Consider the following 26,220-nt stretch of genomic DNA (forward strand, 5'->3'; position numbering starts at 1 on the left):
CTGAAGAGATTGTGGGTGTCTTTTTGTGAGTGGGTAAAAAAAAAAAAAAAAAAAAAAAAAAAAAAGAAGGAAGAAGGAGTTACTCACCCAAACCGCAATCCTGACTTGAGAGGCAGGCTAGGATCGCAGTTGGGTTCACAAGAAAAAGTTGGGAATTTGGCTTTTCTCTCTGGAGCAGATTATACTCTTAACAAGGGAATCAATGGCAGAGGATATCTACCTAAAGCCTAATTTCTCAAGAAGCAGCTCCGATTATAGGTACCCTTAAACTATACATTTGTAGTTGTTTTAAATAATTGTGTAAAAGGAACACTGGGTAAGCCAGTAAGTCTATGAAAGGGCATTGTGTGCTGGTGACAAGCTGTTCTAAAACAAGCTTCATTATGCCAATGGTCTGGTTATTCTTTAGCATGGAAACGACTGCCTTCATAAGCCTCTTGGTACTTGGATAGAGACACTTAATCAGCTAGCAAAATGCTTTCGTTTTGTGGAGTTGGATACCAAATCCATTTTCCTGTGAAATGGAAACTTGAACTGTGTGATTAAGACTGGACAGTCATTTTTCTGTTTTAAAGAGAAGTTGCTAAACATTGATAAGAGATTTGCTGACACAACACAGATGAAAGATGACAAACATGCAGCAGTTGACTTACAGAAATGGTTTCCAGGACCTGGATAATGATGGCCCTTGTGAGCTGCCATAAGACCTGGGTTGATTCCAATCTGAAGAGGACATATGAAAAGTTCACAATTAATACATTGTGAGCAGCCCACAGGATGCTGTATAACTTCAGACTTTGATTTACTTACAATAACTATGTCCAAGTTAAACGTAAGGATATCTGGCAAAGTTTTTGTCAAGAGTTCAGCTTCAGATACCCCGTTAAATCGGTCCACTTTCCTTTTCACTTTGAAAGTGTCTGTGATTTTCTCTTGCTTGCCTGATTTGGGGGTCTTGGCACTCTTCGCCGTTTCCTTCTTCTTTGGTTTAGGCTCAGCTGGAGCTTTACCCCTTTTCCTTTTACCCTTTGTTGCACCTTCTGAACAAGATATAACAGAGATATTTGTATACATGTAACAAAGTAATACATTATGGGCTGAGTTAGCCCAATAATTGACTGCATTATTAAAAAGCAAGACATTAGTTCAAAAATCCTAAAGGGTTGCGTACATCTCGGTACTGGAAATACATCACAGCAAATACAATCTGGAGCAGTTGCCCATAGTAAACAATAAGCTTCTCTCCTTAATTTTTCAAGCTTAACTGAACTAAAGAGAGAAGCTGATTGGTTCTCCAGATTCTGTCTGCTCCAGGTTTGAGAAGTTACCTTCTATATTTTTATTTCTAAATGCCAGAATACTACATATAGCTTTCTATATGTAGGGGCATTGGCAACTCTTTTATACACATTTCCTGGTTTATCATTGTGATTGTTGTAAGACCTCTTGTTAAAAGTGGAAAGAACAAGAAACCAAAATTAGAGCTCATACACTAAAGCGTGAAAAAGAGGAACCTGAAGCAAGTTCTTACAGAACAATAACTCTGTAGTATGTGCTCCTTAAAGTGGAACACCAGTCATTTTTTTCTTGCTTTTGACAAAGAGATACCATATTTATCAGCTTTTTATTGATGTATGTTTACATTTTCAAGATTTCCCTTTGTTTCCTGTGCTGAAGATACTCTGGTGCTGACCAGAGAGGAAATGCATAAACTTGCATATAAAAACCAAATATAATACTTGTGAACATACCCTTGAAGGGAGTGCATATGCCTGTTAAGCTCACCACATGCATTACAAATCGGATTGCACAACCTCCTTTAGATCTACCAACAACTATGTAGTGCAAGAACCTGCCTGACATGATAAAAATCGATTGGATAGATTAGGTACGGCCTCATATTACATATGTTTGGTAGATCTAAAATTGATTGTACAGATACGGTACGGTCAGATTGTAACATGTGACAGCAAAAATGCAATGCATGTGTTAGTTACCATGTAAAAGAGTGTGTTCCGTGTGTATGTTTCATGTGCCAATATAAAAAGCCTGGTGTGACAGTGATACTACGTGGGGTGGAAACCGGGACGGCTTACAAAAACAAAAAGTGGAGTTATTACTGTAGAACCAGAACAAATGTGTGCATGTGAGGTGTCCCAGCACTATATGTAGATTCATGTTCCTGGTCATTGACAAACCTAGTAGTACAAGAAAGCTGAGAATGAAAGCCCCACAGCTTTAAAATACAATTCAGCAGTGGCAGCCCCCATATTTCTATTCAACTTTCTTTTAAAGCCTCTCACTGTCACTACCCAAAATAAGGACCACTAGGTGATCATAAGCTGCATACAGCATTTTGGTTGACTCTTGCTTGCCCAGACAGGGAGCCTTCATCTGTTTAGTGCTCGTTCATAGCAGCATTGCCCACTGTGGTCCCTGTTCAAGAACAAGGCAAGTTGCCCTATGTCCTATGGCTTCAGTTTACACAAAGGACCAGCGTTGGTGCATGCTGAAAAAGAGTAGAACATTTTGCATATCGCATTATGACATGCTGCTGCACTGCAGTGTAACAGAACCACATGCAAGTTAGAAATAAAAAGCAAGTTTTCACAATGGACTGCAGTGTGCGTTCACAATGAACAATAACGTGCGCTCTGTGTTGTGAATGGGCCATTACTGTTTTCATTTTAAAGTATGTCCACACATCTACCAATGGTTACTCTTTCTCCAAACATGCTGTCAATGGTAAAGATTGTTGCTATTATTTCAATATGCATGGTTAACCCTGGCATTTCCCTATCAAAGCCAACCTTCTATTAATAGCCAGATCATGTTAAAAAATGTTCTCATGTTACACACAAATGTGTGCAAGACCAATCATATCAGGCCTCCTTTTTTCTATTTGTCATGGTAAATGTGAAGCCATAGTTTACAATTTAAAAAAAAAAACTGTAATTAAATCAATATCTACTCAAGGGGATATAAGAAGCAGTTTTACCTTGTGTAGGTTCCTGTGGAAACTCTGGTGCTTCTGTTGCCTGCATTTTCATGGGTTCCGGGCCAGGTATACCATTCATACCATGATGCATTTGATGCTCATTACCTAGCATGCCAGAAAATGCCTGCAACTCGTGCTGTGGGACTCCTGTTAGGGTGTGCAGAGTCCTTTGCTCGTTACCCAATTCAATGTTCGATGGAGCATTCATCATTTGATGGTACTGGTAACCATAAAAACTCTGAGCTTGCTGGAAGGCGTAATAACTGAAAAGAAGACAAGTGTAAAACACAAATACACAAAGTGTCAGTAATGCTACAGCTGCGTGCTATATTTGGACTGTCGATATGCAAGAATTATTCTTCGCTCCCCTCTAACAATTTCTAATCCCAGTAGCGGTTTCTAAACCAACAGGATATCCTTACAAAAATCAACTGGCTACAGCGGAAAACTAGAGTTAGTAGAAATTATTTCACAAAGGCCTTGTTCACACGTGCTTCAGCTTGTATAAGAGCAGTGTGTACAACAAGCTTCAGCAGCAAGTTCCACTTCGGTAAACTTCGAACAGCTTTCTTGAAGTTTTTTTTTTGTTTTCGTCCAAAATGTTTTGTAGAATGAGCAGAAATAGTTCCAGTTCCAGTAACAGCATGCCAACACAGAGCTGTGTTGAAGCTTTTAAAGCACTATTCAGTTCCAGTACGGGGAGGTTAAACATAGATATTGGGGCTCATTCACACCAGGGAGCCATTACATGCATTTGTGCATGGCAGTGCCATTCACGCACCGCAATGGACCAAAGTGGTCTGAATGGATTCTTACAGTGACACTAAACTCAGGAGTTAATTGTTAAAAATGCATTCAAGCACCTTAAAGGAGAACTACGGGGTAAGTGTTTTTCCCCATAGCTCTCCTCAGGGTCACGGGAGGACATATACTAGCGTCTTCCTGTGACCCAAAGCTCAGTATATCGCAAGCTACAGCTCACGGTATACGGAGACCGCCGCAGCCGGGACGGATCCCGACATTACTGTCGAGATCCACCCAGCTGCAAGATTGACAGGTGGCTCTGCCTACCTAGAGGCAGAGCCAGCTGTACCCTCCCCCGTTCATTCCTCCAGCCAGCGCTGGAAGATCAAAGCGGGGAGGGGGGAATCCGTGCAGGGAGCTGTGAGTGACAGTCACTGCTCTCTGCAGGGACATGATCGAGGAGTGAGCGACGGTATGTGTTCGCTCACTTCCCGATCTATTGAGCAGACGTGTGACAGTTTCATTGTCCCACGTCGGCTCAAACTATGAGGCTGAGTGATTTTCACTCGCCTCATAGATCTCCTTTAACTAGTAACTAAAATATATCCTATTTGCGTATCACTCGGCTGTAGAGCCTCAAATCATCTCTGAATTGGTGCTGACACTGCCCTTCCTTCTGGAGGGTGGTTACTTTTATTCACCATGGTCCCCGTGTGTTGTAATGTACCCACCACCCCAAGTTCACTCCCATGATGGACTACAATTACATTACAAATTAGTAAACTAGACACGAGTTATGATGTAGTCACCCTCCAGAAGGAAGGACAGTGCCAGCATGAATCCAGGGATGATTTGAGGATCTACAGCCGAGTGATACACAAATAAGATACATTTTTGTTAATAGTTAAAAGGTACTTGAATGTATTTTTAAGATTTAACTCCTGAGTTTAGTGTCACATTTAAAATACGAGTGCTGAATGTCACTTTCAACCAGCTGCTAGTAGACCTCAGTACTACTGAAGCTTGTTGAAAGCCTGCTAGCAGATTTAAAGGGTCAGTTAGTACTCATATTAAGATCGAACATCCACATACTAGAAATGTCTTTTTTGTTTTAGAGCACAAGTGCACCTTCATAGAAATAAATTATTCTTTCTCCCCGCCTAGCATTACAGAGCTCCCCCTATGCAAATTTATACTTACTGAGCTCCAACACTGTGGCCTCTGGGGATTGTTTACATCCCATGCCAACTCCTGTCACTGCCTGCTGCACCTGCGTAGAAGTCTATAGGGGACTGTCTCCCAGCTGAGATGGAGGTAGAAAGCCCACGCAGAAGTCTATGGGGCTCTAAAGTGCAGGCAATTAGAGGGGTTGCGTGCAGGATGTAAATCATCCCCAAAAGCCACGGACGCCGGATCTCAGTTCATGTAAATTTATGGAGGGTGACGCATCAGTGCACAGTCTATGAAAGTGTACATATTGTTTAAAAGCTTTGCAACAGTTACATACATATGCAGTAGTGTGCAGAAAAACACAGCATAATAGACATCTGTGAACAAGCCCTTATAGTCATAGTGATCCCTCAGGAGATCACCACTACAAGTCTGACTGTAGACAGTACTTGAATTGTGTGTATTTCACCCTGACACACACATCCACACAGATGTCAAGCTATACCTAACTGTGAGTTTCTATTTTCATTGTCTATGGAAACCATTAGGATTGTTAAAGTGCAACTTTTAAGCCATTATTTAGAGTTACGATTCCATTTAGCATCGAGATATCAAAGATCTGGATTGTAGCTCAGTTTATTTTTTTTATAATGCTAAAAGACAAAACGTTGTTCATAGAACCTAAACCCATAGGGTACAACGTGTGGCCCAAGGGTCACATGCAGCCCATTGGTACGCGTTGTGTGGCCCTTAGACTCCAGCAGTCTTTAGTAGGAGCCCTGATTAGTAAAAAGGTAATAGCAGTGATCTCCACTAGCCTTATGTGTACCCACGAGTCGCCAAGTAAACCTGTAGGGCGCCCGCGCTCCCTGACCCTCCACAGGGCGCCAGCGCTCCATGAGAGTCCTCCAGCATTTACTATGAGCATTACACATAAAGGGCATTAGATGCAGCCTTTCGGTGATGTCATCTAAAACCAGATCACTGTAATTAACCTGGTGTAAGATGGCATATGGGTAAAACTACTCCATTGATGGGGAACATGTGAATCAGTTTTGTACAGAGGAAATGTGAAAACTACTTACAGTAGCTCATCAAGGCAACAGCTGTTTACACTGATCATAAACAACCAGGCGTCTAGTGCCTGCTGATGTCCACACTGTCCTGCAATTGAATAATACAGCACTAGCTTCTCTAGACCGGGTAACATAACAATGTATTAGACAATATCTGGGTTAGGCTACATTCTGATCAATTCAAGTCAGACCAGGCTGCATAGTCAGTGACAATCTTCACCCCCTGCACCGATCTCATATGATCAGATGGCAGCTTTATACCCACCCTGATTAGAAAACCTATAAGTGAATGAATGGTACTGCCAGCTTTACATCCCTCCACTTCTTCCCTCCATTATACACAATGGCTGGGGCTCTGCACATGCGCACTGCACCCTCTCTGTAGGCCGCTATTAAATACTCCCAGCAAACACACAATGAAACCCCGCTCGTTTCTGGGCATACCTGCCGGGGTCCTGAGCCTCCATGGTTGTTGTTTATACAGAGAGGAGCCTGAGACCCCAAGTTCTTGCACCGAGGATTCCTTACACTGGGAGCTCAGGGGGTCTCTCCAGCCGTACAAACACACAGAGTACACGTCACCGCACCGCCGGCCAACCAGCGAGAGCCTACGCTCCACGTGACTACATCCTGGTGGGGGAAGGGATTTAACTCTATGGGTACTAGGGTACAGACTGTAAGAGTTGGGGGGAGGGTAGTCGGACTTCATTCCTGCGTGGCCAATTCGCTGAGGAATAAAAATTATCGGTATAACTTGTATGGAAATGTGTATAAAGACATTTAGAATTGTGTGATCGGATCCGATTCGTAGTACTGTCTAATCTACGGCGGTATGTCATATTTTAGGAAATACACCCCATGAGCTTGGATCCGTAGACCACATGATGGAAGTTAGATAGAGACTAACAATAAGCAGAGAGCCAGGGAAAACTCAAACTTACTATCAGAAGGCAAGAGCTGTGTGCATCTGCTGCAGTGATCAGGTGGAGAAAGGTGTACGCATGTGTGGACCTGACAGGTCCCATCAAATCCTTCCCCTCCCATCCTGTCACTCCCTCTTAATTCTATGCTTCCCAAAAGAATTCATTGAAAGTTCGGATCTTTTAAATGAATCGGTTCATTTGAATCAGTTCATTCAAAAAAAACGATTCATGAATCGAATCTTCGATTCCCTTGCTGAGGCGGCTGACAAGCAAGTGAACCGAAGCTCAGGAGCTGTCTGAACCTTCATAGAGGACTCTGATTCAGAAATTCGATTATTTTAACTAGTAGATTCTTTCTATTCTTAAGGTGCCCATACACCTTACGACCATCGCAAGACTTTTGTCTTGCGATGGTCGTATACTAAACTCATATGATTAGACTCTGTGTACTGTGACTCGGATGTGATTGGTTGCAGGGGTGGGCTGGGAGGGGAGGGGCTGGCAGAAGCCTGGCATTCACTCTAGGGTCATATTACAAGCTAGCTAGCTAGAGTCTCTGCAATACGTCACACCGAGCTGCTGCAAACGGATCAGCTCAATCAGGTGAATCGACTCCACCAGTTCAGTGAATAGAATCGATTCAAAAGAACGATTCGTTCATGAACTGGGCATCTCTAATTGTAAGTAGGACTGAAGTTATAGAGTTATATCCCTGTCATATATAAAAGGTAAATCTCCTTAAAGTGACATTAAAGGTAAAAAAAATCCCCCCCCTCCTTTTTGCTGTAAGCACTTACTTAAAGGAGAACTATGAGATTAGTGATTTCCACTCACCTCATAGTTCTAAGCCGACCTGTGACAATGAGACTGTCACAGGTCAGCTCAGTAGATCGGGAGGTGAGCGAACACATACCGGGTTCCCTCACCTCTCGATCCTGTCACGGCAGCCTCTTGATCCGATTATCTTCTTCCTTCCACTTGTTTCAGTCAGTCCCTCCAGTGCTGGTGCTGCTCTCTAATCCACCGCAGACTCCTCGTGTCCCACGGACATCAATTAGGTATTTCCGTATTTGTTTTAATTAATCATGGGGCATACATTTACTGCTTGCTAGCAGTAGATGTATGCCAAAAAATAAGAGACTTTAATTGTACTTTAAGGCCTCTTTCAGACAGGAAGTCCGATCGGGTCAACCTGTCAGTTTTTCAACTCGATCGGGTGCGCAATGCTAGTTTATGGGCAGCTGGGTATAAACAGACTGGCTTCAGTTTACACCTGGTTACCCTCCACAATGGCCAGACCTTGAAAAAGAAACAGAACAGTGTTCTATTTCAACGGACCTGAACAGGCATGTCTCTTTACATCTGATTCGCCATAGATCAACATGGGGTCTGGTCACTTCTGTTTTTTCCTCGATTGCAAGATGGAGGAAAAAACTAGATGGACTCAGATTATTATTATTATACCGGATTTATATAGCGCCAACAGTTTGCGCAGCGCTTTACAATATAGGGAAGACATTACAATCACAATACAAATCAAGACAAGATGGTAAGGAGGGCCCTGCCCCTGAGGGCTTACAATCTAAAAATGATGTCACCACATAGTTACATAGTTAGTCTGGTTAAAAAAAACCGAGTCCAACCTATAGAAATAACAGTGATATCCAATCCTTACTGCTCCGATCTGGAGGGGATCCACGCACGGATTCCCTCCTGATCAGGCCATGTGAAAGGGGCCTAATGGGGGACACAGATGGCAACAGAAACATGGCAGGTGTTCTAATCCCTCCCCACACTATCCAAAAATAAAGTTTAGGCTTCTGTTGCACTTTAAGGCCCTCTTTCCTCAGTTTTTCATGTGGTCCAATCGGATGCAAGTCTATGGGCACCCACTCTAAATGCATATGTGTCCGGTTGCCCCTGATTCTGGCCAGGTCTGGAAAAATGAAGGAAACAGTGTTCTCTTTTGCCAGACCTGATTGTACCAGATCAGGGGTCATCTGATGTGAATGGACACATGTCCATTTACATCTGCTTCCCCATAGACCGACATGGGGTCCGCTCATTTCAGTTTTTTCCTCCATTGCAAGATGGAGGGAAAAAACTGGATGGACAGTGATGTCACAGCGGTGCCATCCGATCCGTTCTGCTCTAAACAGAAGGGTCCTAATGAAATGAAAGCCTAAGGGCCCAGTTAAATTAATGCATGTGCATAGAGGTGCATTTTTTGTAGCAGTCAGTAGGTACGTTGTCATGCGTCAATGCATGTTTCCATTGTGTGTTGATATATGTTGTTGACATGCTTTTACCTGTGAAAGTTTATATTGATCAGACAGTACTCCTGCCCCCTAATCTTTGGCCTCATATCACATTGGTCTGCTCCATCTATAATTACACTGTTGATTAGATTAGTTGGTGACATCATAGTCAAGAATTGGTCTGATTGTGTCTCATTTGTTGCTGCTCATTTTCAATTGCAAAGTTTTATTAAGTTTTCAAACAAAAATATAGACATAATGTAGATGATATACTATAAACCAAATGACAATAATAGCAAAAGTACAAGGGCACCGCAAAGGTAGATGTTGTTGTTGTTGTTGTTGTTGTGTAAATTGCAAACAACCTTTACTTTATGTCTGTGTCATCATGGCGTAAAAGCAAAATATTGCTGCTCCTTTTCAACCCCCCAATGCAGATTCAATGTTAGTGGATTAATTTGGATGTATGTGGATAGCAATCATGGCTACCAGGCTATGATTAAAGCAGTTATGGGCAACCCTGGCACTTCAGCTGCTGTGGAACTAAAAGTCCCATGAGGCATTCCAAGACTCTAACAGCCACGGCATGACTCCCGCAGGCAGGGACTTGATGGGATTTAAAGTTTTAGCACAAATAGAGCGTCGAGGTTGCCTACCCCTGGTTTAAAGTGTATCTGAAGTCACTTGTTTTCCTTTTAGAATAGATTGGTGTGGGGCGATAAACATTGTCAGTTTTTTTTTTCTGCTGCATGTGTCACTCCAAAGGCCTCATCCAGACAGGCTAATTAGATCTGGCAGCGGATTCCTGTGGCTGGTATGACAGGTGGTTCTGGACAGCTTCAGCCTCTCAGTTGTATAAAGCAGTGACATGCTGACAGGAGACATACGAATAGCAGTAGATACCTGTGCACTCCAATGCACAGTACAATAAGTAGCTGTTAAAGCTTTGTGACTGGAGCCTTATGTAAGGTATGACATAGAAAATAAATGTCAGATGATGTGGGCTTTGCATCCTTCATCAGCTAATTATAAATGAAGTTTAGAAGAAAGTTTAGAAGAAATAGAGTTTTGAAAACATTTACATTTGTTTTGCCGTTCATGTGTAATCGTCCTGGGAACAGTTTACACAGTACTGCTCTTCCACTTAACTTTATAAATATTATATAAATTACATATATATTATATGAATACATATCATTAAAACAAAAATTAACTTTATTCCCCATAACTCTTGGACTTTAGAGCATTGGAATTTTTAAAAATGTTTTATTATCAGAGAGAAATTATGTAGATTTATAAATCCACTATTGCAGTCACACGTGACTGACAATAGACAGGTCAGATTAGGACAAACATTGGCCCTGTCCACAAGAGCGAGGTCCACTTTCTGGAGAAATGACATGGAAGTAGAACAGCGTACAATACTGTTTGCCCCTCGACTCATCTCCACAGGAGAATCCATGGTAAGCTAGTGTAGTTTACGTTTTATCGGACTATGATTCTACAGTATGAATTAGCTTGTTAGTTTTCCCGGTGTTGTGTCACAACACAGCCAATTGCATGGTCTCTGGAGTAATGGCCGCCACGCTAGAGAGGAACCGCCCTTAGAGACATAACGGTAATGTAGTTGGGCCTCTTGCAGCGAGAAGAACTAAATCTGTGATGTCATTACGTCGTACGTGTAGGACTGCGCAACAGTGCCAAGGTGAGCATTTTAGTTACGGGGGACTGCCATAGTGACATTCGGCTGCGGCCTGCGGGCCCTTTTGTGATAGCAAAACTTGAAGTGAATTTTTTTTAAAAAAAAGTTGCTAACGAAAAGTAAAAACTTTAAAATGAACACGTATGCATAAGTCATCCTTGCGTATGTAAACGGGAGGACAGCGAACAAAAAATACACAGTGCGATGCTCTTCAATCAGCACTGTGCCTGGGAACACACACCAGAGAAAACTCAAGTAGCTACATTTATGTCAGCATGTGGCTGCGGCACGGAGAACTCTAAAGTAGCTGCTTTTATTTTACTATGTGGCTGCAATAAGTGCAGTTCACATTTCTGGAGAAATAAATGATTCTGAACATATTAATCATCTGCATTTGCTTTTACCACTTTATTTCTAGTTGTCTAGAGACTTTAGACCAGGGGTCACTAAATGGAGGACTGTGGTCTGGACACGGACTGAGTGGCGCTTCTGTCCAGACTGCGATTGCCGACCTGACCTGGGTTATGACTGGCTGACAGTGGATACACTGGCTTCCGAGGTCGGTGCATCCACTTCCAGGCATAACCCAGCGCAGGTGCCACCTCCGCTTCTGTCATTGGTTGCTAGGACTGCTGACATCCTAGCAACCGATGACATCAGGCAGGGCTGGCTGCTACAGCTACAAGTGATCTGGGTGGCTGTACAGCTGGTGTTGTGCCCCCACCCCCCCTCTTCCTGCACCACAACAAACAGTGACAGAATGGAGGGTTGGAACAGACCAGGGAGCGCCTGTTCTCCAGTCTGCTCTGTGCTCACTAAAGCATGAAGCCTTGTGCTCTCAGCACTTCCTGCTTCAGCTGTCAGAAGCCGGCTCAAGTGTGGGGTAAACCGATCAGGCACATTCCTGTGCTCGATCATCTGCACTGGAGGGCAGGAGCGAGATCAGAGACCTAATAGACCCCTGATGTCTTCATAAAAAGAATCTGTCATCTGCAAATACTGTCGCATAGGGGATTTTTAGCCCTTTTGTGATAGCAAAACTTGAAGTGATTTAAAAAAAAAAAAAAAAGGTGCTAACAAAAATTAAAAGCTTTTAAATAAACACGTATGCATAAGGCATCCTTGTGTATGTAAACGAGAGTATGCGAACAAAAAATATACAGTGCGATGCTCTTCAATCAGCACTGTGCCTGGGAACAAACACCTACCGATGTGTGTTGCAGTGCAGTTGCTGGTATGAATGCAGCCTAAATGGCAAACCACGGTACGGACTCAAACTCAGTGACCGTTCCCTCCAAACTGTGATTCGGACCTCGGCTCAGTAAAAATTTAAATCACCAGACCTCCTTGTATTGTAATTCACAACCCCTGCTCTAGACTGTTGTTGTCTGTTGTTAAAGTGATATAAAAGTCGAAACGTTTTTAAGCTAATTTCAAATGCTTAGTAAAGGCCTACTCACGCTATAGTGCATTCAGAGCACACTGTTACACAGCACACCTAGAATGAGGTACCGTGCACTAAGTGGGCTGAGGTACCATTCACTTATATGGATGCTGCTCCCTAAACCCTCATTCACACCTATAGTTTAGGTACAATTTAGGGTTACCTGCATCAGGAACTTGCTATTACCTGCAGCAGGAATCCCTAATCTGCCGTTTACAGGTGCAGCTGTCACCCATTCAAGTCAATGACCGGCTGACAGCGGCCGCATTTGAAAGCAGCAGAACACTCGCATACTGCATGTAATTGTATGTGATATGAGGTTAGGAATCAATCACTATCCCTGGACACATTGATCCTGTGTCAATTTATCTGCAGATTTTCTGTGGTCAGATGGAAAAGGTGCAACAGATTCCTCCATCTATGCTAAACTGTGCGGATGGAGTAATCTCCACCTGGGCCAATCTGTTGCACTTTTTCCATCTGACCACAGAAAATCTGCAGATAAATTGTAAGGTGTGTGGGCACCTTAGCTTGCATTGACTTTCCATAAAAAAATTTCACAATTAACCACTTGCTGACCGCGGTGTTTACACCCCCTTCCTGTCCAGGCCATTTTTCAGTGTTCATCGCTGCGGTACTTTGACTGACATTTATTCCGTCATGCAACGCTGTACTGAAATGAATTTTATACCATTTTTTGGGGACAGATAGAGCTTTCTTTTGCTGGTATTTAATCACCACTATATAATGAAAAAAGTACCGAAATTTTTGAAAAAAAACCCCTGTTCTCCCTACGTTATGTTATAAAACATTTATTATTATTCAATTTTTTGGTAAAATATAAAAGTCGGGGTCACATCGGGTAAATAGACACCAAACATGTCAAGCTTTAAAATTGCGCGCACCCGCTAAATTGCAAAAAACGACCATACCCAAAATTGACCATAGCCGGCACTTTAAAAGCTTTTACAGCTCATCAGTTTAGTGTTATCAGTGATTGATGGGCCTAGAATTATTGCTCTCACTCCGACGTTCGCGGCAATATGTAACATGTGCGGTGCAATGGATGTAAATGTCGTTTTTACACGTAGGCGGACTCAACGCATGTTTGTGTGTGCATGTGGGGGCGGGGGACTTTCATTTTTTTTATTGCTTTGATATGTGACTTTTTATTTTTTACTTTTTATTTTTTTAAACCTTTTTTTTTCCACTTAACTTTATTGCTATCACATAGTGAGCAAACAAGCTCCCTATGTGATAGCCAATTTGCAGTTTCAGGTCCTCTTTATGGAGACATCAGGGCTCTTTAAGACCCCTAATGTCACCTAGGGACCCCCAGAGAAGCTGATGAAGCAAACACCTGCTTCACCAGCTTCTCTCCGGTTTCTGTACCGGAGAGTGACGGAAGTGATGTAATACACATCACTGCCTGCATTCCGAAGAGGAGGAGGAGATCAAACGGAGCTCGTGTACTGAATGCCGTTTGCTCTCCGGCCGCAGAGCTGCTGTGCTGGTCCCGGGCTCACTCCACGAACTGCAGAGCTCGGGATCGCCAGCTGCGACGGAGGGGGGGGTGCACACCCGCACGCACATTACAAGCGATCAGGCGTCTCTACAGACGCCTGAACGCTTGTATGTAAACAGCCATCGCTGGCTGTTTACATTCAAAGCCGACTTCCTGTTCGTGCACGAGCGGGGCGGGATGGGACATTTCAAAACGCCCACCCGCATTCAAGAAGCCGCTGTCCGGCCGTTTTAATTACAACGGCCAGACAGCAGGTGGTTAACGGCACCACAAAGCACTAACCTTTAACCAGGTTACCATTACCACATGCATTAACGCACCACAGTGGAAAAGTGTGAACTAATCCTTACTTCATGTCTAAGCCCTGCAAGATTTATGGGTAACACTTCACAGAATGGTTTGCCCGACATGGCTCCTAGGGATGTTCACACCATATCTGTTGAGCTGCGTTTTTCTGCACACCAGCACACGCATATGGTGTGAACGTAGGAGACAGTCTACTAGGGAGTTGATTAAACTGATATGAAGCGATTAAAACATGCAAAGCAGTGCTTGAGAGTGCCATCTGCAGAGGTTGAGATACATTTACTCTAAGGCCCCATTCACACTGAGCGACACTTACCTCGAGCGGATTTCCGCACGGCCGGGATAGTGTGACCTAACCGCAAAAATAGAAAAATCGCGCGACATCCGCGGGAAAAAGGGTCCTGCACAAGCGACGCGCGACAGGCGACATGGAGCTGTAGAATAGAACAGCTCCATTAAAAATCATTGGTCAAGTTACTTCTTGCGATATCGTGTGGCAAATTTGCGCGATATCGTGGCAGAAATCGCGCGATTAAACGCTCAGTGTGAATGGGCACTTAGCTTGCTGTGTGTTTTGTAAATTCTGACCATTTGTGGTAAAAAAAAACGTCACTGTGCGAGCAACAGCTTAAAATAGAACTATGGGGTAAGTTTTTCCCGATAGTTCTCTTCGGGTCACGGGAGGACATATACTAGCGTCCTCCCTTGACCCAAAGCTCAGTATATAGCGAGCTACAGCTCACGGTATACTGAGACCGCCGCAGCCGGGACGGATCCCAACATTACTTTCAGGCCCCATTCACACTGAGCGATTCGCAAATCGCGCGTTTGTCGCACGATTTACATTTTGCGCGATATTGCGCAAATGCTTGCATTGAGCAAGCTAGAATCGCGGCAAAATCCGCTCCAAAAAGGGTCCTGCTGTAGCGACGCACGACCCGCGACAGCGATGGACAGAGCCCCATTGAGATGCATTGGATAGCGATATAGCGCGATAAATCGCTCAGTGTGAATGGGGTCTCAAGATCCACCCAGCTGCGTGAGTGACAGCTGGCGCTACATATCTAGAAGCAGAGCCAACTGTACCCGCCCCCTCCCCGTCCGTTCCTCCTGTCAGAGCTGGAGGATCGGAGCGGGAGGGGAATCCCTGCAGGGAGCCGTGACTGACAGTCACGCTCTCTGTAGGGAGATGATTGGGAAGTGAGCGAGCGACGGTATGTGTTCGCTCACTTCCCGATCTATTGAGCCGACATGTGACAGTCTCATTGTCACACGTCGGCTCGAACTATGAGGATGAGTGATTTTCACTCACCTCATAGTTCTAGACTTAGATCCACCAAGCTTGTAAAAAATAAAAACAAAATTGCAGGAGGCATTTTTGTGGATTGAAATGAAAGTTGATGTGTTAAGTATTTGTTTCTTTGCACTTGATACTTTTCTTTACCTACATTTGACTGGAAATGTGTAATTCCCCCTAGTTGCCCATTGTCAGAATCCTATAGTGACACCAATGAAATAATTATCGTTTAGTACTCCCCTGGTCACCGGTGGGCTGGCACTTCCTGTCCACTGCCACTGTTGCCACTGTGACCTTTTGTGTGCTGTGCCACAATGGTGACCAGAATGCATCAGCCTGCCTGCTAAAAGATGTTTTTCAGCTGTGTTTCGGTTCGGAAGCAGTAAGGGAGAACAAAACAGATACAGATGTCAGTGAAGTGGTTTTTAGTGTCAGGGACCTAAAGCATGTTTTCTGCGATCATCAGGGGCTATAGAAAGAGTTGTTCTTAGAGGTCATTGGAGGAAGAGCAGGAGCTTGTAGAGTCCTTGCTGCATGGAAAAGAAGCAGCAGTAAACCTCTAGGGTGAGTTTTTACTTTGCGGTGTGTAATGAATACTAGTTGCACGCTTTCGTTAGCCATGTGATCTCTAAGGATGTACTGGGGTAAACAAGACGTTTTTGACTTTGCTCAAATTACTGTGACTCTCCTAACGGAAAAAAGGGTTAACATGATTGCATTAATTGTTTCATTATTGCAAGTGAATGATGCAAGAGAACTGCTGGCTGTGGCCTGGGGAATTGCCTGTTAGATGGTGGAGAGGAAAGGCATTATTCTTTGCTACATCATTGGTTGATTACTAGTTGATTGTGTTTTAAATATAATCTCATAATCTCTGTACTTTTATTTTCTATGGTCCAATAGAACAAGTTAAATTAATACATATGGAAGCGCTCTCCTGTAATGTGGACAAGTCTCTCAATTACTAAGTTTTTGGGAAATGGTGTGCATAAGCTCTTCAAAAACAGGGAGAGGAGCCCTGTGAAACACAATCAACAAATACAATAAGCTGAAGAGCGCAACTACCTGAACAATTACTGGACAACCTGATGTGACTGGCTGAATGGATTAAATTACAGTAGTAGGTACATGACTTACAGTTGAGATGTCCCCCCTGGAATGGCATCCGAGGTCTCTGGGGTCACGTCACATCAGCGGTACTGGTCTGTTGATTGCCAGACTGAGAAGTCAAAACTGTCCCCGGACCGCGTACTCGGCTGGCCAGGCCGAGCCGCGGCAGCTGGAGCAGGAGAGGGAGAATTGCCCGATGGGGGGGTCCAGAGAATGTTGTGAGTCAGTGCTCGTTTGTCAGAGGGAGATGTGTTCTGATATGAAACCCACATGCAGGCTGGATTGGCGGTAGGCAGGCGACGCGTTTCGAGGGTAACCCTCTTTGTCAAGCCTTAGAACGGTGTCGGCCGCGGGAAACTGGATATCTTTTAAAGTTGACGGGGAGGAGTCAAATCCGGATTGAGCCGTGATAGGCTGAGATGCCGGAAGACGGACGGACTGTGAGTCACGAGGGTACCCAGGAGATGAATCATCGGGATCTCTCGTACTTCGGTCTAAAGGTCATTCTGGGACCCTTGGTGATCTTTAGCATTATATTGATTGTTATCACGGCATTTTTAAAGTGAATGTTGCTGTTTATGCATACCGGGTGGTCTGTTGCTGAACCCCTAAGGGATAGGTCTTATATCTAACAGAGATTTATTAAGATTCTTTATTACAATAAAAATTAAAGTGATGTGGAGATCCTGCATCATGATATGAATATAAAAAATATATTGATGAAAATTAAAATAAAACTATCAAATTTATTTAAAAATATTTTTTAAAAATTGGTAATCTTTCACCATTATAAAAAGAGAAAACTGTAGCTCTAAAACTATTATGAGGTGACTACCTCCTCACAATCTAGATATTGGGGGTAGCACCATTTTACATATGCATCCACATGGTTCCCCTATGGAACAAGATTAGGGAACGTATGGACACCTGATGAATTCTGCTCCAAGGCATGGCAGTATGCCTACTTTATCAGGCTCTCCTCGGTGTGCGTGCACACTAACATCTGTATGTCGGGATGCTAACACAACACTCTTGTTGTTTATGATCCTCCATATCCTGCATCCCAAGACAGGAAAAAAACAACGTTTTGTTCTAGCTAGTTGTGATATAGTGAATGGAGACACACTAGAGAATGGTATAAAATTTCATTTTCTTCATTTAAGCCCATCCGATGATCGCAAGTACGATCTGCCCGTCCAAGGTGGGCAGATCGTACGGGCTTTTAACGAGCATACGACCATCGCAAGACAAAAGTCTTGCGATGGTCGTAAGGTGTATGGGCACCTTTAACAGTTGTACTATTAAATAGACGGCACTGTAAATGAGCACTGGAGTCCTGAAGGTGGCTGTGTTTATCTGTAAGCTGAAGGCTTTTATTTTTGTCAAAGTTGACATAGTTATCACATGATCTGGAACCACTAGATGTGTGGAAATTTTTTTTAAAAACTACTTGTCGAAGGACTAAAGCGGGGGCCCAGTCTACTTGTCCCTCGGGACAATCTACTTGCTGTGATACAAAAAAATTACTTTAACCAAAACCGTATTTAACCGTGCTTAGAAGTGCTTCTCATTGGACTTTGAATTTTGTTTGAAAATTGCAAGCACTCATTGGTCAGCGCAGTCACCTGACTGCGCTGAACAATGAGTGCTTGCAATTTGCAAATGCAATTGAAAATCCATAGTGCATGCCTGCGCTGGATGGCAGTGACAGTTGTTACTGGGAGAAGTGATAAGAAATCAAGAGTTTTGCAGTTGTCGCTAAAATATTTAATAAGGGCAAATCTTCGAATGGGACATCTACTTTGGTGACAGTTGTCTAAGAGGAGATTTCCCCACATTTTTGGAAAGGTTGTGTCTTCACAGGTATTGTAGGGGAATTTCCACAATGGGAAACAGATAAGAATATAACAGGATTTTTGTACTTACTGTTAAATCTGTTTATTGGATTTCATTGGGATACAGGTCCCAACCCTCTGTGCTTGTGATCTACTTCTAATGCTGCTTTTTTACGAAAGTGAAGCTGCGAGTGGGTTTCTAGGGACTACCTGAGGTGTGAAAGTCAAAATGGTAGGGCTACAAACTTGTGTTGTGCTTCCCCAGCAAACCAGAAGTAGCAATAATTTGCTGGAAAGATGGGGGCAAGTATGCATCCTTGTTGTCCATAGAGGCTAGAAAGTCTCCCTGATGGGGGAAGGCTATTACAGACCTGTTGGATAGATTCCATGCAAATCTTTTGGACAGGAATGAATACATGTAAAGCCTTCAGATCCCAAAAGAGTGAGATGGCCTCTTTTGGTTTTGGAATAGTGAAAAGGTTGGCATAAAAACCCTAAAAACCTTCTGCTATTGGAACAATAGCAATAACTTCTTGGCTCAGGAGATCTGCAAGAGCAGCATGAATGTCTGCTAGTCTGTGTGGAATCACAGGTTGGACAACATGAAGCCAGAAAGGGGCAAAAAGGAGGGCAACCAAGATGCTTTCTGACCAGGTGTCTGCTAAAGCTGGGGGTGTCCTTTCATGCCGTAGAGGAATTGTCTGTACGTTTGGGAGATTTAGGTGTCCAGGGTTTGTCATTGAAGTGGGCTCCTGGTTTGGGGCTGGCCTTGGAGGTTGAAGCCTTCCAGTAACAAAAGGAAATGTTCTTGGCCTCACAGAAGGGAGGAGTCTTTCCAGTTTGGGGCTTAGACTTCTTCTGTTGGGGCAAATGAGTGCTTTTACCCCCAGTAACATCCTGTATGACCATATCCAAGGAAGCATCAAAGAGCTGTTCACCATCAAGAGGCATGCACAGGCAGCATTTTCTACATTGCTGTTCTACAAACCAACAACAGTTTAGCCAAAGAATTCTCCGCAAAGTCACAGACAGGAGACTAATTCGGGAAATAAGATGGACAATGTTGACTAAACAGTTCACGCAGTTGTGTAAGACTGAAGGCATACACTCTAAGCACCTAAATAAATAATCAAAACACAATTTATTACAAATAAAGTAAAGGGCCCGTAAGGTTAATAGCTGGATCCGTTTACAAAAGTTTAGGCCATTCACCTAAAGTTTGACTGACATTACAGCTATGGCATGACAGTTTGCAGAGAAGGACCTGCTGGTGAAAACTGGTTTGGGAAGGGTTTCCGAATATTTGTCAAAGGAACCCTAAACACTGGTGCATCTTCAACAGGTATGGTCAGTGTCTTATTAAGACAGGAAATCGTCTGATCCACAACAGGAACAGCCCACTGCTTGATGAAGGCCTTCTCAAACTCATACTGGGGGGAGTAAACAGTTTATCTGGAGTTTTCCAATCCCTGTACAAAACATCTTCAAATAAGGAGCGTACTGCAAAACTTCTTATAGTCTTGGGGTCTCTGAGGGATCCCATGCTGGTAACAGCACGAGTAGAAGCTACAGGCTGTTTTTCAGTTTTTATGGTTGCACACACTGCAACAGTAAGAACCAATATTGTATCTTTAAGCCAGGGACCTATGGAAGCTGCCAGCAGATCCTCAGAAACAAAAGCATCCATCAAGGATTTGTGAAACTCTTCCTTGGACAGAGCCTCTTCTGCAGAAAGCTCAGAGGCATCTTAGCTTTCTGCAGCAGCAGTGCCGGTGCTAGGATTCTTGCCTACACAGGCAATGTGCATTTTTGCGCCCACCCCCGAACCTCCTTTCCCCCCCTTTCCCGAGCCCCTGTAGCGCTGGGCCTGCTTGCGCTATGTTTTTGTTTTTTTTCACTTACCTTCGGTGCAAGCCTGACTTGCCTTGCGGTAGCGCCGGGCCTGCGCAGCAGGTATGTCAGATACAGATTCTACAGAGAAAGGTGTAGAAGCACGCTACAGCGTCTGCATTCTGAGTCCTAATCATAGATGCAATTTGCTCTAGACTCAAACAGGGAACAATGATCCAGGCTGTTGGTGTCAGGTCCCTTAAGGGACAGAGACATAGATATCTCTACTACTACATATCTTCTACTTTGTATGCAGTGGCACCATCTACCAGTTGTTCCAGCACCCAATGAACTAAAAAAAAAAATAGGTATATTGGTACACTGTGCATAGGAGATAATGACACAAATGTGGAACTATTAGTAGATTCCATCCTGAAAACCAGGGGCGGATTGGGCCGGGGGGCAGGGTGGCAATTGCCCCCCGGGCCTCTGTGCTGCCTTTAAAAACGGCCGCTGCCCCGCTAATAGAATTTTACGGCCACCGGTGCAGTGGCTCCCTCCGCCGCCACTTACAGAGTACATAGCCGCTACAGATGCGGCTCTGTAAAAAAAAGTCGCAGCAGTCGTATACGTGCACAGCACTGACGAGGCATCCCTCCACTACCAGTGTGCTATAATTTTCCTCAACCCATACTCTACCGCGTCTCTTCCAGGTGCACATGCCATGAAGAAAGGTGGTCATGAAAACAGCTGATTCGGATGACTCGGCCCCACGAGAAGTGACACAGTCGAGACACTGTCCGGCCCCTCCCACTAACCTCCCACTCTCCTCCCACAGCTCACAGCCCAGAAGCATGGACAGCCAGCGGCGGTCTACAGTGGGTGAGAGTGCCTAAGTACCAGACATGGAGCGGAGTAAGGCCAGAACCATGTAGGGAGCCCAGTGGGAGTAGAGCACCATCCCCCAGCGATTCACCCCTTTCATGAACTTACTAGGAGTCCTCACATCAGCCGACCATTCACTACTGTTACATGGATGGCTAAAGTGGCAGACAGGGGCGGGGAAGAGGCAGAGCGGGAGGGGGGCCAAGTTGCTGCACCATGGGCCTCTGGGTTGTACTTGCCCCCTGGGCTAAAAGTTGCCAGTCAGCCCCTGCCTGGAACTATTAGTGGATTGCAAGCTGGAGTAGCCTGAGGCAGCAGGACTGATCCCCTTTCACTTGGGATTTGATATGTTGCACTGTGTAAAAGAGACAACTTGGCTGAGAGCACCAGGTTAAAATTGTGGGTGATCACCAACCAGCTGCTGATAGCAGGAAAGGTTCTTGGTGTCGGAGGTGACGGTCACTCTGGGTGGCAGAAAGGATTATCTGGGATAAAAATGTGTGCCTCTTGCGTATAGGAGCGATGGCTGCAAGGTTCCACTTCACATTGAAAAGATGGGAACATATTGTGAAGTGCCCGTGAGACTGTAACTAGTGACACAGCACTTAATTCCCCAGCATGCTAACCCTTTCCATTGAAACCAGCAGAAAAGGGGAGATATTGATGGTACTCAATGATTCCACTAATTATAGTAGCTTGGCCCACACAGTGTGCTCATTTTAAGAGTCTTCAGAGTTTGGGTCACATCAGAGACTGTGCTACGGCTCTGGACCTGGAAAGTGCTCTGCGGCTAACTAACACAGTATACAGAGCTCTGGAAAGCACCACAAGCAGACTCTGGTGCCCGAAGGTCTCACTCCAGACAGGCCCTTCCGAATTCGGTCCAGTGGAATTTGGATATGGTCTCCAAAGCTAATGCTTAGGATATGCTGATGTGGATAGCTGTGTAAAGAGCACAGCTTAACAAAATATAGATGGAGTCTTAATTAAAGGAGAAAAAAAATAATCATGAGAAGAAGAACAAGACTAGACAAGAAAAATGTTCTCAATAGAGAAAAAACTGACGCATCCTGAGAGTGAAAGGTGCTAAACTTGACTGGCCAACACCTTTTTTGTTTGACAGTGTCCAATTCCTCCTGTAGGTGGCAGAAAAACCTAGTTGTCTCTAAAGTACGTAATTCTGTGTCCCTTAGGGAATGAGTAAGAAAACCAAAAACTCGAGGTTTTAACCTCTACTCTATCCAAATCACTAGAAGCAACATTTTGGCTATGGATGCACTCTAGCCCTTTTGTGATCAGAGGTCATTGATGCCTAGATATCCCGGCCAAATTTAGCAGCATCAGAATGTGTAGATATTCGCTTAACACTAAGTCTATTTTACACACCTAGAAAAAAAAATTATATAACTTTTTTGAAGGACATAATCCTTACACGCAATAAAATACCTGCTGTGGTTTATTTTATTTTTTTAATAGACTGATAAATGCATATTATTTTGTTAACTTTTTTTAATACTCCAATTGTATATGACAATTACCGTAATAAATTGATGAATGCAGCCAACTGCAGGCTGGCTTATTTTGTAAATGAAGTCTAAGGGCCTGTTCACACGACGTCCGTATTCTGTGCTGACCTGATCCGTACGCTTCTGCACTAAATATCCATCCCAATGTATCCCTATGTGTTTTATGGGCTACAGTTCTCACGTGCGCAGTCCGTTCCTGACTGAAAAAATACATGTCACATTTTGTCCGATCAGGAAACGCACAAACGCGTCGCCAACGCAATGCAGCTAAGCAAAAAAAAAATGTATTCTTGCTCCACGTTTTATGATGTCATCCATCATCGTTGGACTTCCTGGTTGTGGTGGAGCATCAGAGGGAAAACCAGCAGTCATGACTAACATGATCCTGGACATTGAGCGATTCTTCGGATTGATGGAGCATGCGCCAATGCTCTACGACCCCCACACACAGTTTAAAAATGTGCATCAAAAAATAAAAAGTGGATAGATCTAGCATCAGAGCTGTATGATGAATACTCAGTGTACAGTAGTGGCCAGACAAAGAATGTGGTGAGTGATTACACATATCTTGTATGTTGACTAACTGTATGTCATGTAATCCAAATAAAGTTTGTCATATGTGGGGGTTAATATGCTGCAGGTAGTACTGTCAGCATCCGGGCCAAAAACGCACTGCATTATTAGCACCGCGTCTGCAGATCCGCACCTGAAAAATCATGTGAACAGGCCCTCAAGCCTGTGTGGGTTGGAAAACCACTGGCTCCCAATTGACAGTGGGTATTAAAGCTGTCAGTGACGGCTAGGATTGAGATCTACAATCCACGCAAAGTGCCGGCTGGTGGCTTTCAAAGTAAGGACGTTTATTAACATATCCCCAGAATGGGGCATTATGCAGGGGAACTTTAATATACAGACTGTGGGGTGGTAAGGTTAAGCTAAATTGAGTGAAGGTTATGACTTTGGCACAGTTGCTCTGTTTGCTGGATAGCTTTAGTAGCTTACTGAGGGCTGCCACTTGTTGCCCAGAGTTGCTCTTTGACTATATCTGCTGGTATTTTGTAAAAGATGTAGACGGTAAAAGTGTGTAAGGCAAGTGTTGTAAAAGCATGCCGCAGGGATCAGACAAGACACGTGCGGTCATGCCTAATAAATGTGTCTAAAATATTTTCTCATTGTTTTCTAGGGAGCTGTTCACCATAATGCCTGCAGGAGTATCTTGGCCTCAGTACTTGAAGATGTTCAGTGCCAGCCTTCTTTCCATGCTTGCAGGTGCAGAACTTGTACACAGATACTACAGACCTGATCTTGTATGTATATTGAAAGCCTTGAAATGCTTAAAATAATTCCGTTCCTTGTAAAGGATTTCAAGGGAATTGCATCATTCTTTTAAGTGCATGTTACAAGTGCATATTATGCAATAACAGTTAATGACGCCTGAGATAAGTCTGTGTGGCATGGTTCCTGCACGATTTTCTTTTTATTTGTATCTACTGTATCTTTATTTCTTTGCTTTTTTTACCAGAGTGCATAGTTTTTGTAGTAGCTGTTTTGCATGAACAACTGCAGCATATTTTCACATCCTTTAGGGACACTGTCAGCAAAATCTCCCTGCAGGAGGGAAAGCCCCTGAGTCTAATGAGACTAGTACAGCTGCCGAGATCTCTTGTGCACAACGGCTCCCCTGCATCAGTTGCATTTAAGTCTGTTATCTGAACCCCAAGTAGAAGGCAAAGCAAGACAAGGAACTTCCACCTAATGTTAAAGAAAGGATTATCTTCTGTAAAGCAAGATGTTTATTATTTAGGCTGGATCAGGTGTGGGGAATTCCTATTGCCTGACGCCTGGTACATGTAATTCCTGGCACCAGGCAGGTGTGTTTTTTTTCTACATTTAGCCCTGCTGTTGACCTTTTTCCACTTGGAACACTTCTGATCTTTTTACCAGGACATCTTTCCTACGTTATGCTATCAAGTCAAAGTTCTTACAAGGTAGCTTTCTCTCCTTGTTGATCGTGGTTCAGGTTGTGAGTCTTTCCCTGCAGGGAAATTCATGTTCATTCCATCTGGTCTATGGAGACCCTTCTTCTTGGTCTTTGGGCATCTGGTGTAGTACCCCATCTTTTCCCCAACTGGTCTTATCATGCCCCCCACCAGGATGGGGGGTTCAGCCTCATCCTGTGCCAGATTTAAGGGTTAGTCCTTCAGCAGCTCTTGAGCTGCTGGCAGTCCCCAGTTCTTGCCCATGGGCCTGTTACCAGTTGTTTTCTGTTGCCCACCCCTCATTTAGTTTTTGGACATCCCAACAGTTAAAGTGACATTAAAGTCCCAATCCTGCTGTAGGGACTTACCTTAAATGATGCCTCTTAATCCGATCATCTTCTTCTTTACTGTCCTTTTCAGATGTCCCTCCAGCGCTGGTGCGGGTGTCTGATCCAGCGCTGACTCCTCTGTCCTCCTATTCTCTGCTATCCCACGGTGTCTGTGTGGGTGCACGCTGCTCCGTAGACTTACCTTGTGTCTCTCCTCATCTCCCGGCCGAACATCTGAACTGCGCATGTGCCCACCCCAAGATCCTTTGCGGCCGCCCGAGACTCTTCAGATGTTCGGACGGAAGTGTTTCTTATCATGCTATTGGTACGGCTTGCTACAAAACTGAGCTCTGGCGATGGTGGAAGGGGTTATCCTGGGCTGGTCTACATTTTTTTTTTGTGTCCAATCCTTCAGCAGTATAACCCAGGACAGTTAATTAAATACTTCCTGTGTCCTTCTATTGACTCCAAGAAAAATATTTTATGGTGAGTACAGAAATCCTATCTTGGACAATATTTACCTATCCTGGAGTTTGGCTTTAAAGGGATAAACCTTGGGCAAATATGCATGATATGTACTGCATATTTTTTTCTTATGTATTTTGCTCTGACATGCACTTTGTCCACATATTTGGTATTTGTGTACCCTATAAATGCACCAGAAAATGAATGCAGATACAAAAATCCATAGGAACAGTGATGTTCATATCATTTAGTGAATAATGGGAATCTTTATTTGAAGTAGACACAGCTTCACCTTATTTACTAAGTAAGCATACACTTTTGAAAGTGAGAGTTCTTTATTGCTTTCGTAAATCAAAACCGCTATGATTTAATCACTTGACTCCTAACATTTTAGTTTTAGATTGTCAAGATAAAAGCTGGTTATGTACTTGTGACCATAATCAAACATTAAAATGTATTTCAGAGTGTACCTGAAACTCCACCCAAACCAGGAGAACTGAAGACCGAACTTCTTGGATTAAAGCAAAACAAAGAAAATAAGCAGGAATCAAGCTAAATATATGTAATTTAAATGTGTTCTTATTTTTGTTATACACGTTGTTTACTTTTAGTAAACGTGATTCGCAATTGTTTGTCAATTTTTCACAAACTTAAAGATTAGAATTTAATATCTACATGCAACAGTGACCATAAACTTTGTGTATTTAATTTTCTTTATGGAGAAGCCATTAATAAAAAAAAAAAGTGTTGTTAATATATTACATTTATATACATATATACTGATCTTTATTTTAGATAACCTGAGTTCATAATCTTGT

The 26,220-nt window shown here is 43.5% G+C and overlaps 2 protein-coding genes across 3 annotated transcripts in view; one reads left to right on the forward strand and one right to left on the reverse strand.

The window, feature by feature from the left end:
* Positions 1–6,989, reverse strand: part of TDG (thymine DNA glycosylase) — a 16,222-nt gene extending 9,233 nt beyond the window's left edge. Inside the window, exons 1-4 of one of the 2 annotated variants that reach the window (XM_018558923.1) lie at positions 6,930–6,989; positions 2,999–3,261; positions 811–1,040; positions 654–723 (exon numbers count right to left, since the gene is read on the reverse strand). In XM_018558923.1, the coding sequence (XP_018414425.1) occupies positions 654–723; positions 811–1,040; positions 2,999–3,209 (511 nt within the window). In that variant the 5' untranslated portion in view covers positions 3,210–3,261; positions 6,930–6,989. Of the gene's footprint in view, positions 1–653; positions 724–810; positions 1,041–2,998; positions 3,262–6,432; positions 6,575–6,929 lie in introns of those variants that run through there. The other variant, XM_018558922.1, reaches the window with a different exon arrangement.
* Positions 6,990–10,828: 3,839 nt separating this feature from the next.
* Positions 10,829–25,969, forward strand: CUNH12orf73 (chromosome unknown C12orf73 homolog). Its single transcript, XM_018558934.1, has 3 exons — positions 10,829–10,874; positions 23,813–23,936; positions 25,866–25,969. Exons 2-3 carry the CDS (start codon positions 23,829–23,831, stop codon positions 25,956–25,958), a joined length of 201 nt encoding a protein of 66 aa, XP_018414436.1. The 5' UTR covers positions 10,829–10,874; positions 23,813–23,828; the 3' UTR covers positions 25,959–25,969.
* Positions 25,970–26,220: the final 251 nt, after the last annotated feature.

Source organism: Nanorana parkeri, unplaced genomic scaffold (genome assembly GCF_000935625.1).
Source record: "Nanorana parkeri isolate BGI_ZX_2015 unplaced genomic scaffold, ASM93562v1 scaffold369, whole genome shotgun sequence".
NCBI lineage: Eukaryota > Metazoa > Chordata > Amphibia > Anura > Dicroglossidae > Nanorana > Nanorana parkeri.